The following is a 15,400-nucleotide window of genomic DNA, read 5'->3' on the forward strand; positions in this document are numbered from 1 at the left end:
GTTTTTTTTATTGCCTTTAACCTTCCTCCACTGTTATTTTAATAAATTTTTGTTAAAGACTGTGATTATAGGTACTATTGGAGGGTCAACGTCATTAAATAACTGAAGCAATCTGAGAAATAACACTCCATTAAACCTTCTAGAAAACCAAAAGAAAGTGGATGCTTTGCACCTGAATCCAGAACACATGTAACATGACTGCTATAGAAAACTTCTCTATTTCACTCAGTTTTAAAGTATAAAACAGTGAGTGAGACATGAAATGATGAATTTTCTTGAGGTATTCATAAGCTTTGCTTAATTTCCTAGCTTGCTTGGAATTATTATCAATATTTATAAATGAAGTTTGATTGAATTTTAAACCAATATAAACTTCTGAAGCTTAAGTAGAGCATAACCTATCCTTTATTATCCAAAATATAAATCCCACTTTTGAAGAAACCTTCATTGTGGGTTTTGAAAATAGAAATTTCTATGTATAAAATGAAAAATTTAGAGTGATAAAAGCCATATTTTAAAAATAAAATTGAGTACTAAAATTTAAAGGGAAACTCTAGTGGTATGTACAAATTTTATCTTGGGAATTTTTCTTTCCACCTAGTATAGTGCATCCCAAGCTTCAAGAATCCTTCTAACACCTACATAATTTTTGCCATGCTTCTATCGTTTACATTATCATTAAATTACATTCTCATTAAATTGAGACATTTTAAAAATTTAAATTTATTTAAAAGAGAAATGTCATATCACTATTGTAAATGGAAAACTCATATGGCCTTTCAGAAAAGGAAAATGTAAAAACAAATAGAATGAAACCTTTCTCCACCATATAAAACAGGGCAATTCGAAAACATCTTCATTATTCACCGACTGGTCTAAAATTCTTCCCACAGTCTCTGCTTTATAAGATCTGAAAGGCAGCATTTGAAATTGGGTTGATCATAGGTCATAGAAACCAGGCAGACTGCATATTGGGGCAGAAGTGGGGAGTGACTTAAAAGCATGTAACTTTGAGACACTTCTGATTTAGTTCCTTCTATTCTCTTCAACAAGTTAAAAAAAATGAACTTGTAGGGTATTGACTATTTTGGGAATCTTAGAATATTTTAGTACATGTTGTGACATCGTCAGGATACAGAGACCTTTCCGATCCAGGTTATGTGCCTCTTCGGCACTCCAAAGACCCTAAGCCTGATTAGAGACTAATCTTTGAGCCCCCAATGGCACTTCAGGAATAGACAATGAGTCCCTGCCCTCTGTTTTCAGTAACTTTTAGAAGTTCACCTATTTATTCAAAAAGTCTTGAATGACAAGACTCATGGAGACCATTGCCTCTCCTTGGGCTACAGCCACCAAGGACCAGAATGGAAGAGACCTAAGACTGTGGAGCTTGACAAGATAGTCATGACAGTTAAAGGAATTAGGAATGAGAAAGACCAAAGCCAACCAAACAAAAAAACCCCACAACACACTGATTCAAGATTAATTCTTCCAAGTATTCATGAGAATGAAAAACAAGCAGGCTGAGAATATTCATTCTCAAGTATTCCAAATATCATATTATCATTTTTTAAATTTATGTAAAGAAAATTGTTTTTTTTTGCAGACTCTTGGATCAATTTTTTCTTAAATATATTTATGCCACCTTCATACCTATAAAGATTACTCAAGGAATAACTTTCCTCCTCTTCTTTTTCTTTTCTTTTTTTTTGATATTAATGCATTTTATTTTTTTAACATCTTTATTGGAGTATAAATTGCTTTACAATGGTGTGTTAGTTTCTGCTTTATAACAAAGTGAATCAGTTATACATACACCTATGTCCTCTTCTTTTTCTAATGGTCAATTTGGAGTAATTGTCCTGGCTTTCTAATGTGGGGGACTGCTGAAGAGTCAAGTCTCTCTCCTGCACATAGATCTTACAAACAGAAGGCAAGGAAATCCCTATGTTTACTAGTTTTATGTGATAGATAATTTATGAGACACGTCCATGAATGTAGTAAATAGTGAATGCCTTGAGTAACTCTAGTTTGTTTACATTGAATACCTACCATTAATGAGATCAACATAACCATTGCTCACTATAGCTACTGGTGAGAGTCTGCGAGTTTCTGCGTCAGAATCCAGGCTTTCAATAACCATCATTGCATATTCCATCCCAAAGCACCGATAGCTCTGCCATTCTGGAATGTACTTACAGGTTGAATCTCTAATGATTCCTAGAAACATAGGAATACACATTTAGAAATGAAACAGAATCTCCTTACAAAAGCTTCCACATACTATCTTTTGCTTGTTACATAACATTAATAAGTAGAAAATATAAATTAGTTGAGTACATCAATCATTAAAAATAAAAGATATATTTTGTTTCATGAACCAGAGGACTAACAGAATAAGATCCAACAAACCTTTATAAGGTGCTTTCTCAGTGACAGGAATTCTACTTCCATTTGGGAATGTGAGCATCACATTAGGAATTCTATAGTCTCCAATTCCAAATTGGCTATTTCCATTCCATTCATATTCTGCTTCAGGTATCACTGAACCAGAATTCCCCAGAAAGGAGCCATCCATATCTCTAAGAAAAGATTTCCTTTTGGCATCACAAACCATGTCTACACAATCAGATGGATTCACCTTACTGTGAAGAAAAGGTGAAATGCATGAATACTTAGATTTGGTATACCTCCCTGTCTCTAGAGAGCATTTGAATATACTTGCGCATTTGATAAGAGTATCAAAAAAATCAATTGATTGAATCTTATTTCAGAAAGGATTCAAAGTGGGACCAAGTAGCATATGTAATTAGCATTGTAATGAGGCCTGATTTTCCACTGTGTTGATTTGGTCTATTATTATGAATCCATTAACATTTCAAAAGGACAAATTGTACCTGTGGGAAATAAAATTAGAATTCCATTTTGCTATTACATATTTTGTCGAATGATAGATTTCGTATTTGTGCATTGCTCAAAATATACTAACATTGCCCAAAGAACAGGTAAATTACTCAGTTGTGCAGACATACAAAATCCTTGTGTTAGCAGGGAAGTCTTTATATTTTTCCCTTCCTTCTCTTTTTTTAATGGGTCTGTAAGATTTATAAATGTATCATATGCTTTTTATAAAATAATCTAAATACTTAATATAAGTTCAGTCCCCTTCACCTTTCTATCCTAAGCTCTTAGGCTCATCACCAAATACAGATTAGTATATATTCTTGTAGACTTTTGCCTACATATATATACAAACAGATATACTTAAATTATGATTTTTATGCTATATATTTTAATAACCATTCTGTAGACACCTGAACTGTAAGAGATGAAATACTATAAACTCATCATGCAGTTCAATCGTAGAAGGTATTCTGCCTTCGCTCTGAACTACCTGGAGTGTTGACTGTTAACTGGTTATAATAATAAAATGGCTGCTTAATTTGCAATGTACTATACATTGTATATTATATATAGTATACAGCATACTTACACTATATGATATACGCCATGGGGAAATAGAAATTCATTCTACAGTTATAGCAGCAAAATACTATTTAATAGATCTGAGCTTTTTGCAAAGAAAGATGTGAAGCTATAACTTATCCCTTACTCTACTGTATTCGTTTTGGAGATGATTTGAGTAAATATTTCTGTGGGTCATGTGTTCTTTGTGTTCAAGTGTGTGCAGAGTGTTTTTGTGAGCAAGTCTGTGAATAGACTGCCCAGTGGCACTCTTACATTATGGTTTAGGGCTCTGTCTTACTTCAGGTTCCACAGAAACAGAGCCTGAGGTGTGGATTTTTGTTCAAGTGAGTTATTAAGGGAGCCCTCAATAAGGGAAGGAGAGAAAAGGGAAGGAGAGAAGCCATATAGGGCAAGGGAAAGAAAAGGGAGATGACTATGGTCTATAGACTAGCTTCAATCTGATCCCAGGAGAATCTCTTGATCACTAACTACACCCAGGGCTGTTCCACTTTGAGACAAGGGGGCTGGCCTTCCGTCCTCCTGCATAAATTCGTCATTTTTTGTGGACTACAAGAAGGCAGTGGTAGGGAGAGCTTTAGCCTCTCACAGCTATTCCTGTTTGGCTAAGAGCAATCTTCTGGAAAAGCAGGCAAATGTAGGTCATTATTGGCCAACATTTAGAGCATCTGGGGACTGGGTGAGCTACTCAGTAAAAGGGATCTGGGATTGTGCCAACAGTATCCCAATAAAAGCACAGGACTCAAAGACATATTTTTAAATGTAATATTTTCTTCATGACCTAGATGTTAAAATTATATATTAAATTTGAAAGATTCAATGATAACTAAATAGGAGGTAACAGCTTTCTAGTGGGGAGAAGCTCTACTGAGCCAAAAAACACTGCAGTTCAACAATTATTAAATGAGGAGGTATGGGGTTGTCATCAAAATAAGATCAGATGAAGTCAAACTATTTATGAAACACTGCATTTCTCTGAAGAGATGCATAGCTAATTAGCATTATTTCTTGCCTCCTCTCTATACTGAAAATGGTCAAAGAGCTCTAATGGAAACTTGCTTTCCTCCAATATTGTCTTATATCTAAATTCCTGGTCTGCATGTCTTTTGAAGAGTAGCAGTTATTGGCTATATTCTTTCAAGACTTAGAATCTACGTGGTTCAGCTTCTAGAAATATTCTGACACCAACTAACCTCTGTGATTGAAAAAAAATCACTGTTCAAAGTTTCTGCATATTTTTAGTCACAATGATTATAATGATTCCCATTTAATTTCCAAGTACATGTTGGGGTGCATATAATAAGATATTTGTAAAGCAAAAGGAAACAAAAGAGGTAAGGGAAAGGGAAGAAATGATAGACATGACTTTCATTCCTAATGACTATTAATGGAGAGATATTAATGTACAAATATACTTCTGACCCATTCTCTTTTATGTTTAATGATGGTGCTATGTATGATACATGGGAAAAACAAAAGTATGAGAAAATATACATATTAAGGCCTAGCTTGTTCAACTTACCTGAAGACACAGATATATTAAATACTCTTAATTTTCACAATGTTGATTGAAATTTCATAGACATAAACAGTTACTTTAAATTTAGCAACTTTCTCAGATCTATGGCAGGGGAAGAAAACAATGGAAAACTGTGATGACAGAAAAGAAGAAACTGAGTTATCATATATTTTACCTTATATCGGGTCTATGTATAAATATTTTTGATTGTTCAGTAGTGTCAACCAGCTGTATGTTCTTCACATGGATTGGATGCTGTAAATCCTCATTTAAAGGGTTAGTAATGAATATCACATTAGTTTCACCTGAACAAACATTTTTAAATCCAACAAATGTGGAACCTAAAACATAAATAATAGAAAAACAATTATTTCCTATAGAGAAAGGGTAAAATCAGTTTCATTTCATGTATATTCCACCAATCATTTAACATTACCTTGAACATGGAACTCTCACCTCATGTGGCACATAAGTCCACCACTATTTGTGGACTGTATCCACACCACTGAGTAGTCCTCTCCCATATTTTCTCTGAGCTTGGCATATTTTCTCTGTGATTTGCATTGGACAATGGGACAAGAGCAATTGTAGTATAAACAGATCTGAAAAGTGCTTGCATATTAGGGCTCACTCTCTCTTGGTGTTCTTGGGGAATTCTGTGATTACCAGCATGTGAATATGCCTAGGAGACATTTGGCTCAGTCACTCTCATTACCCCATCAAGGGCCAGCACCAGCCACCAGACATAGAAGTGAGACTATCCCAGACTAACCAGCCTCTACACATCTTGTAAAGTGATGGCAGCTCAGTGAATAATCCCAGGTAAGATTAGCAGAAGAATCACCGAGCTGAACAAAGCCCAAATTGCCAATCTACAGAATCATGAGCTCATAAACGGTTGTTTAGAGGCTTTGAATTTTGGGGATGGTTTGTTATGCAGCAAAGGCTAACTGAAATATTATTGCTCTCTTGGTCTTATTGCATATATTATGTGGCCAAAAGATAAAACTGATTAGATCAAAAAACGATCCCCTTTGCACTTAAAATCCAGTAAGTCAAAACTGAAAACAGCAAAAAGTGAGTCCAAAAAATTCTTAAATTAGTTATGTGCTATATACTACCCTGCTTGACTGTATTTTCTCCTAAGAAAATATTGTATACACATGAATATAAGCCTGTAGATGAGTATCAATAAAATACTATAGTAATAGATGCGGTTTGTTCCCTGTGTAGATCTCCTTTATTGGTCCTAAACCTATGTAGCATGTTAAATAATTTTTGGCAGGGGTATCATTACAAGTAACACTAAAAAATGATAATTTGTTCTGCATTTCTGGGAATTAAAGCTATGAGAAATAGTATGTCAAAACTTAGATGTCTAATTTATTGAACTGCTTTCTTTCAGGTGACACTGGTTAAAGTTATCATGAAAGGGAGATTTGCTGGCTCAGTGTATTTAATGGGCAAAGCGAAAATACTTGGTATGTTTACTACATCTATTTTAATTATTTTACATTTTTAAGGATGCAGCCTGGTTCAGTGAAAAAGCAGCAGATTTTAAGTCAAGAGATCTTGATTCTGATCCTAGTTCTGCCAGCAGCTGTGGGAGTTTGGCAAAACATTTAAGTTCTATGAACTGAAATTTCTGCAGTCATAAAAGCTTCTAATAAAATATAACCCTAATTATATAAAAGGGCTTTACAATTTAGAGAAACCAATTAATATTAAATCACTATACCAGTGCTTTTTCTGTTGTTTTAAAAAGAAAATGAAATGTCAGTTCTTTTATATGTATGAATGTTGCCAGGGAACTATTCTTGAAATTGACTCTGATGTCTGGTTTCTTTGCTTGTCGTATTGAGCAGATTAATTTAATCATTATTTTTTTTAACTAACAATGAAACATCACTAGTTATATTCTACATATTCTTTACAGAACTTAACTGAGTAGACTTTCAAAGACTATGTTTAAACTTGCCTGAGATGTCCAAAAGACCACTGATGGCATTGTAACTCATGATCCCTGCATGGGGTTTCCGTGGTGCCATGTTATGTGCTGAAGCAAAGGTAGGCCAGCAAATCCCACTTCTCCCACCTTTTATAAAAGAAGAAAGTTAGTGAAATTTGAATATGCACTCATATGAACCCCAAAATTAAAAGTTCTAAAATCTTTACCTGAGGGAGGTCTAGAGCTTCGATGGGCAGCAGAAAGTTCAATATTGGGATCATCATTAGTTAGGACATCAGAGCAATTAAATTCAGGGCTACTTCCAACAATTAATGAGTTCTATTTTAAAAAAAAGTTCAAACAGTAAGCTTTATTAATAACTTTTCTTAAAAGAAAACATAATAATGAATAATAATGAATGCCACTGTAGCAAAACACAACCTGTATAACTTTGAGAAGTGGATCATTCATTAAACCAAGTTAAAAAAGATGTGATTTTTGCCCCAAGGGGATGACATTCAAAGTCAGATGGGGGAGACAGGCATGTAAATAATTATATTTAAAGAGATGTTATGTTTCCATGATAGGAATATGTGCAAGGCAAGTAGGAACAAAAAGAGGAGGGAGTGTCAAAACTACCTAAGCTGGTTCAGGAAAGACTTCATAGAGATAGTGAAAATTTAACTAATTGTGGCAAGATTAGCAGGTGATAAGCAAGAAGAGCTGAGGGAAGGAGTGGGGAGAGGGAAGGACGGAGAGCTTCTTGGCAGAAGGCAATGAGCACAGAGGCAGGAGGTGTGGCTAGTAGGGCAAAGAGGTCAAGAAAATCATCTGTATTCAAGAATTCTACCCTTGTCAGAGTTGCTCTTTCTGCTTTGTGTGGCTGCGTTCAATTCTTACCTTAATCTGCACTGTTTTACTGGAAATTCTGTGAGATACAGCAGGTGGCGTGTAAATCATTGAAGAAATGGCCATTCCATTGTCAACCAGGGTCACGTTATAGATACGCACACTCTCCGTGGTCTGTAATAGAACTTGGAGGTTACATAGTATGAAATATAATCATAAAAGAAAATAAACAATCACTGTTTGGGGATCCATTTACCTGAAAATAAATTCCGTAATCCCAGCATGCCCAAATGGTAAATCCCTGTATAAGAGAGCATCCAGGAAGGCCATCTTGGTTCATATAGATACCAAATAAACCTCCATGGGCTTCATTGTCAAACCACTTTTCCAGAGAATAAGACTGACCTTTGAAGGAAATATGGAACCAGTAAATTAACATTATGAATCAAGTCATAGAGTTATAAGCAGTATCAGTTAAAGTTGAAATTCTTTTAAAAGTTAAATATATGAGCCTGATGCAAATTTTAATAACATGATCAAATATTTGTATGGTTCAGCTACTTACAGTTTATTCTATTTAGTATTTCTCTTATCTAATTTGTCTCTTCAATGTTACTCAGAATAATTGTATATTCATTTGCAAAAGTTTACTTTAGTGCTAGCACCCTTAACTTATTATATCTGGTTAAACAAGAATTTCTTTAGAAAGATTATGAAGTTTGAATTCAAACAAGGCTAAACTTGAAAAACACAATGATACCACTTGCTGTCTATAAATGTTACTGGTTCCTTCTGGTCAGCCCATTTTCAAGTTAAGTGTCACTTCCTTAGAAGGCCTTCTCTGACTACCGGATTCATAGTTAGCACCTCAGTCACTTAACATGGCAATTAAAATTTTTTTCACTTTGATATTTAATTACTACTTTTTTGTGAATTATTCATCTCCTCTCTCCTATAAGAACGTAAGCTTCATGAAAGAAGAAACTGTCTAGCTCCTTCATGGCCAGATTCTTAGAGCCTAGAAGGTAATGCAGAGGTAGGTGCTCATCAAATACTTCTTGAATTAATGTATGCATGATCTTGGGAAAGTTGCTTAGCATTTTATAACTTAAGTTTCCTCATATATAAAAAATTATAATGTCTAATTCAGGGTTGTTTCAAAATGAAATGAAATAACCCACATAAAGTGCCTCAATAAATGGAAGCTATACCCATTATTAATATACAGGATAATTAAAGTGGATTTTCACGAAAGTTTTACTTATGTACAAATCAGATCAGTGGCCTTAAAAACTCGTCCCAGCCATGCATAAATTTAAGGTTTCCCCATAAAGAGCAGCACTCCCTCCTAAACTGTACTTTGTACCAGCTCTCTTGTCCAAGTTCCCCAGGATCTGACTTCCTCCATCTTCGATTGCTTTTCCCTTCTTCCTAGTGTCCTTTGAGACTGACATTTCACCTACGGTCGTCGGCCTGGTTTCTATCGTTTCCTCCCTCAGAAGCTGTCTGCATGGCTACACCTTGGTTCTGCACAATGCAGCCCCATGGACAAGGATGGCTCCACCTTTGGACCCACGTGTGGCAGAGCTCCCTTCCCAGCATCCCAGCCTGTCCCTTGTTAGGGAGATGAACTGTGTAAATTGATGTCCCATTCCGGGAACTTAAACCCTCAGTTCCTCTGTGATGCCTCGTATTTCAGTTGCTCCTCATAAACACTCCCGATTATTTAGGAAGATCAGTATATTCAGTGAAAAATGCATTATGTGGCATTATACATGTTAGTAAATATTCACATTCACAGGTCATATTTTGATTAAAAAACACAACAATACTTCAAAGAAGTTGTAAAGAAATTACATATTTTAAATTTTTTTTTTCTTTTTTTTTTTGCAGTACGCGGGCCTCTCACTGTTGTGGCCTCTCCCGTTGCGGAGCACAGGCTCTGGACGTGCAGGCTCAGCGGCCATGGCTCATGGGCCCAGCCGCTCTGCGGCGTATGGGATCTTCCCGGACTGGGGCACGAACCCGTGTCCCCTGCATCGGCAGGAGGACTCTCAACCACTGTGCCACCAGGGAAGCCCTATATTTTAAAAATTTAAGTCAAAGAAAAGCTACTTTAAGCTGTTGGGAACTAAAATATTTAAAAAGAACATACATCAAGGAATCAGTTATATCTGTGGCGAAGTTGTTTTATTCCTTCAAAATGTACTTTGCACAAGAAAAAAATTAGCTGAAGTCCAATAATTTTTGAATTTACAGAAAAAAATGCTTATTCAAAGAATTTCAAAAATACCTATAGAGATTGAAAAAATCAACTGTAGAAGGGCTATACATTTTTCAGATAAAATTCCATTTCCTTTAGCTAAGTTTCCCAAGAGGTAAAGCCAGCAGGTCTAGCATTCTTTGACTTTTTTGATTCAATAATGAAGTTAACTGGTTTAAAAGTCAAGAGTTTATAGAAAGTTATACAGTAATAAGTGACCAGTCACCCTGTTCCTACTCACCTTCAATGACTTTTTGCTTTTACACTTTCAGTGTTTCTTTATGTAAATGCATATACCATACATATTCTTTTGTTCCCTTTCTAAGTAACCTCCACTTATCATTTTAGAATGTTCTGGTGATTTCTCCATATTAATACATAGTATGCATCTTTTTTCCTTCTTTTTTTTAGAGGGGCCCAGTGTTCCAGTGTTTGGCTTTATACAACTAGCCCACAGTAACTGGACACAGGGTAGCTTTCCATTTTCGGCCAGTACAGGCCAATGCTGTGATGAATAACCTTGTTCACAGCTCTTTTTCTAACTGCTGTAGAGGCAACTGTTAGATTACAGGAAGTAGAAATGCTGAGTCAAAAGTAAATGCCTCTATAATTTTGGTAGCTATTGCCAGATTCCCCTTTGTAGGGATTATATCATTTTGTCCTTCAACCAGCAAAGTGTAAATGTTACTATTTCCCTACAGCCTTGCCAGGAGAGCAGTTGTTCAGTTAATTCTTGATTTTTACTAATCTGATAGAAATGTGTCTGAGAACCCTCTGTTCATGTTCTTTGATTTTTTTCATGCTTGCAGGCTTTATCATATGAATAGTGAGTGAGCACGTATTCCTTTAAAGCGGAAGCATGAAGTAGTGACATATCCCTATAGGCATGTAACTCTATGCTTACAAGTTGCTTTTGGGAAAGTGATGGTGGGATAAGATAATCACTGTTCAGTACCATCAAACAAGCACTGAAGCTACTGTTAAGAGTTTTTGGATCATAAACATAGAAAATAGTTATCTTAAAAGCCTGTTTTTAAAGGATCTATCCTTCTTTTATTCCCTTGATACTATTAGTCAACACACCTTATCCTATTCTGTCCTCCCCCATCTCTCTGCTGATCCCTTTTGTTTATTTTCATCCCACTGCTTCTCGCTCGGATTACTCTCTTTCACTCTTGTTGTGTCTTCCCAAGTCCATCAGACCCAACTGTCCACCATTCTCTACTTTACCCCCTCTTTTTCTCCCTTACACTCTCTGGCTCACTCTGTCTCCCTGGTTATCCCTCTGATTTTCTCTTTTCTTCTCATCTCCTCTACAGTCACAGGGATAGAATAAAGATACCCTTGTCAAGGAAGAGCTCATGTCCAGTGGGATCAGGAATGCAAACACGCTGTGGCAGGCACAGCTAGTGGCATGGGATTGGACAGAAGGACATGAGGGTATCACAAGGACAGGGCTGGTCACCTTCCTCAGCCTGGGGCTCAGGGACCTCCCTGAGGCAGTGACTGTGAAGGGGAGGCCTGGGGAGCAGCAAGGCCCGGTCTCAGGAGGGTGAGGATGGGGACGGGGTCTCAAGAGAGGTCCTGGGGCTGCAGTGTCCTAGGGCCAGGGAAGAGCGTGGCATCCTGGGGCTGCCGGAGAAGGGTGATAGGGGTGAAGGATGAGAAGAAAATTGGTTTTAATTTTTTCTTTAAACCCAATATTATATGGAAATAATTTAGTTTGTTGAGTTCTTTCAGTGCCTAGGAAGAAGCAATATTACTTTTCAACTCACAAACAATAATTATTTGTTTCGAACAAATTTGGACAAGTTATTTCCTAATTTTAGTGACTCTATGCCAAAGACTTACTTGAGCAAGGTTCACCATTGATGCGATATCCTGCCCTTCCAAATCCAGCCACTACGTTATTTTGTAAGACTGTATTGGTCCCTCTATTTATCTAGTATAACGATAAAGAAAATGCTTTGGGTCAGGCTCTTACACAATTATGCAATGAGAGCAGGTATGCAACATACACTGGAAAACTAATTATGACGATACTTCCAGGAGTAAAAATTTAATTCACATTCACCCCATTCAAATTTATAATACAAATGAAGTACTGAAATTACCTTAGCTTCTTGGTGTAAACCTACCACTAGATACTATACTTTAGACTTCATTATAAAAGTACATTAAAGAGATTACTTTTCATTTCAGTCACAGAATCCACTGGACGTGGTTGAATATTAACAAGCCATAGACAAAATTCCAGTATTATAACAAGGCTACAAAAATTTTATCACTCTTTTTTGGTTATATTCTGTTGCCAATTTGATTTATTAAGAAAAAGACAACTAAGGCAATTACAGTGGACCATAAAATTCAGTAGAGGCATTCATTAAAGAAAATCTGCTATAATAAAAAACTGGGTTAGAACAAGTAGGTAATTACTAAACAAATTTATTTTATGAGCCAAATCAGAGTGGTAGAAAATGAAAAGTATGGAGCACAGAAGGTTTAGTTCTTGCCTACACAGAATCAGCAAAATGGTCCAAATCTCACTTATTTAAAGCATGTTAAACAGCCTTATTTTTAAAGATTATGATAAAAATAGAGTCAAATGGAATTCATAAAACTAAAAAAAATGGTTTCAAAAGATATAGATAACTTTAAAGATTTGGAATTGACATTTGATTACATTCTAACATCTATAAATAGACAAAAAGAGAACATTATTACCTTATAAATGTATACTAAGTTCCAGGCTTTCAGATTTTGCTTTAAGGTAATTATTAATAGTTGTACAAAAACAAAATTCAATCCTTATCCTATCTTTCAAAGAGAGCTTTTAAAATTCCTTTTCTTTCCTATGGTATAAGTAAGTAAGATAAAAACAAGAGGAAGCTATCTTTCCTCTAAATCCTCTCTGTACTTTCTATTTTCTTGCTTACAATCTCACTCTACATCTAAATAAATACCTATAGTAATTGAAGAAACTTCACGGGAAGCAAGAAAGGTCCAATTAGTAATATCCGATAAGAGTAAATAACCTTGCATATAGAATCATAAGAGTTTTAGATGAGAAATGGATTTTAGAGATTTTATAGTCTATCATTATAATTTTGCATTTAAATTCAGAGTTAAATAGTAAAATGTGTAAGGCATTCAGTCAATTAGAAGCAGAGAGACCCTGTAATGGAACTTGAAAGCAATAATTAATGTTGGAGAAGCAAGTAAATAAGAGAACTATTTAAACCAATGGACGTCAACACAGAGAAAAATCCAATGGCTACTGGAGCTCACAACATGTTTAAAGAAAGTTCATTCACTCCTTTAATCAGCTCACTTTATCCACAATCTTTATCTAAGAAGAAATCATTTTCAATGACATTTTGAGATTTACAAATTATACAGAAATTATAATCTTCAATAAGGGAATTACAAATTATAATTTTGTCTACTTATAATTTTAAATTTGTTCACACTACCTCAATTGCTGCATGCCAGAGCGTTGAGCTCAAGTCTTTTCTGTTCTGATAGGTTCCTGGCCAAACTGAAAGTGTAACCAAGTTTCCTCGGACTCTGTTGGCATCCCCCCATATTCTCATGCCTGGAAAAAAAGAAAATTCCCCCAAATGAGTACTATAGGGAATGTCTTTCATTTCTTCCATGAAATTAGTTTTCTCATTTGAACCTGACAAACAAACCCTTTTGATTTTAGAGTGAACCCTCTGAACTCTTTGATACTCTACCTCTTTAATAGACTACCTGAATTAAAATCTTTTGTTAAATATGTGGGTTCACAGGCTCCACCTTAGATTTTAACAAATATACACACAAATTTTATACACCTTAAATGAATTTGTATTATGCTTTAGACTGATATTCAAGAAAGGACAACCCCCTAAATCAAATCAAATATATATTTTTTAAAAATTATCTTTATTTGTGAATAATCTTTTTGTTTTATATGTGAGAAGTTATGTTAAAAGTCAGTAATTTAAACTATTGGTGATTAAATAACTCACATAAGATCCTGGTCTGGTAAATAATTCTTCTAGAGCTGTACTGTCCAATATGACAGCCATAGCCACATGTGCCTACTTAAATGTAAAGTAATATAATTAAGTACCATTAAAATTAAAAATCCAGTTTCTCAGTCACATTAGCCACATTTCAAGTGTTGAATGGCCACATGCAGTTTAGTAATTGCCATGTTAGCACAAACACAGACCCTTTATTTCCATTCTTGAAGAAAGATCAATTGGACACCCTGGCTCTAGAGTTTGCAGACAAGGTTGTCTCAGAAGACATGTTATTGGACCGAAATATTATCATATTACCTTCCCCCACTGTAAAGTGAATCACGTTATCATCTATGTCCAATCCATCTGTCCCAAATACACCAACTGCAGGGGAAAAGCCACTGTGAAAAGCACAGCCTTGAATATAAGATGAGCCACGTTCTTGAATCTATAAAACATCAGGATTCAGTGAACATTTTAAAAACAAAGTTAAAGGATATTTAAAGAAAAAAATTTGAAGTAGGTGATTTTCAGAAAACAAATCTTGATAAACAAAATACTCAATTTACATTCCATGAAAGAAGATGACTTCCCAGCAGAACTTTTAATGCTGGGAAATTTCCATATATCTTCGGTTTATGATTAAAAACAGCCAAAAAGAAATGCTTATTTTAAATGTGAATTAAAAATTCTCAAGTGCTTTTCTATGCATTTATATTTCTATCATTACCTACAAAATGCTAAGGAACTAAAAATTATTTTTCATAACAGTTTATTATATGATGAGCAGGGATTTTTTTTTTTTTAACCACGGAAGTCGATACTCAAGGCAGGGGTTACAATTCAAATGTCTGTAGGAAACAGTCAATGAGTAGTTTAGGGGTTTCAATTCCAAACCTACATGATTTTAAATTTTTATTTATTTATCTTTATTGACATATAGTTGATTTACAACGTTGTGTCAGTTTCAAGTGTAGCAAAGTGATTCAGTTATACATATATATCTATTCTTTTCCATATTCTTTTCCATTATAGGTTATTACAAGAATATTGAGTATAGTTCCCTGTGCTATACAGTAGGTCCTTGTTATTTTATGTATAGTAGTGTGTATATATTAATCGCAGACTCCCAATTTATCTCCCCTCCATAATATATATTTTTTTAATCTTATTTTATTTATTTACTTTTCATATTTTTATTTTATATTGGAGTATAGTTGATTAACAATGTTGTGTTAGTTTCAGGTGTACAGCAAAGTGATTCAGTTATACATGTATCTATTCTTTTTTAAATTCTATATAAGAAATATGCTCTTTCTCATTTT

At 34.9% G+C, this 15,400-nt stretch overlaps 1 protein-coding gene across 1 annotated transcript in view; it reads right to left on the reverse strand.

Moving 5' to 3' along the window:
* The window catches only part of PKHD1L1 (PKHD1 like 1), a 153,887-nt gene that overhangs the window by 20,973 nt on the left and 117,514 nt on the right, over positions 1–15,400 (reverse strand). The window contains exons 61-70 of the mRNA XM_029222874.1: positions 14,394–14,523; positions 13,539–13,660; positions 11,917–12,007; positions 8,059–8,207; positions 7,854–7,976; positions 7,181–7,292; positions 6,984–7,100; positions 5,181–5,346; positions 2,413–2,645; positions 2,053–2,220 (exon numbers count right to left, since the gene is read on the reverse strand). Of these exons, the coding sequence (XP_029078707.1) occupies positions 2,053–2,220; positions 2,413–2,645; positions 5,181–5,346; positions 6,984–7,100; positions 7,181–7,292; positions 7,854–7,976; positions 8,059–8,207; positions 11,917–12,007; positions 13,539–13,660; positions 14,394–14,523 (1,411 nt within the window). The remainder of the gene's footprint in view (positions 1–2,052; positions 2,221–2,412; positions 2,646–5,180; positions 5,347–6,983; positions 7,101–7,180; positions 7,293–7,853; positions 7,977–8,058; positions 8,208–11,916; positions 12,008–13,538; positions 13,661–14,393; positions 14,524–15,400) is intronic.

This window comes from Monodon monoceros, unplaced genomic scaffold (assembly GCF_005190385.1).
Source record: "Monodon monoceros isolate NGI ecotype Baffin Bay Population unplaced genomic scaffold, NGI_Narwhal_1 Super_Scaffold_14, whole genome shotgun sequence".
In the NCBI taxonomy this organism is placed as follows: Eukaryota; Metazoa; Chordata; class Mammalia; order Artiodactyla; family Monodontidae; genus Monodon; species Monodon monoceros.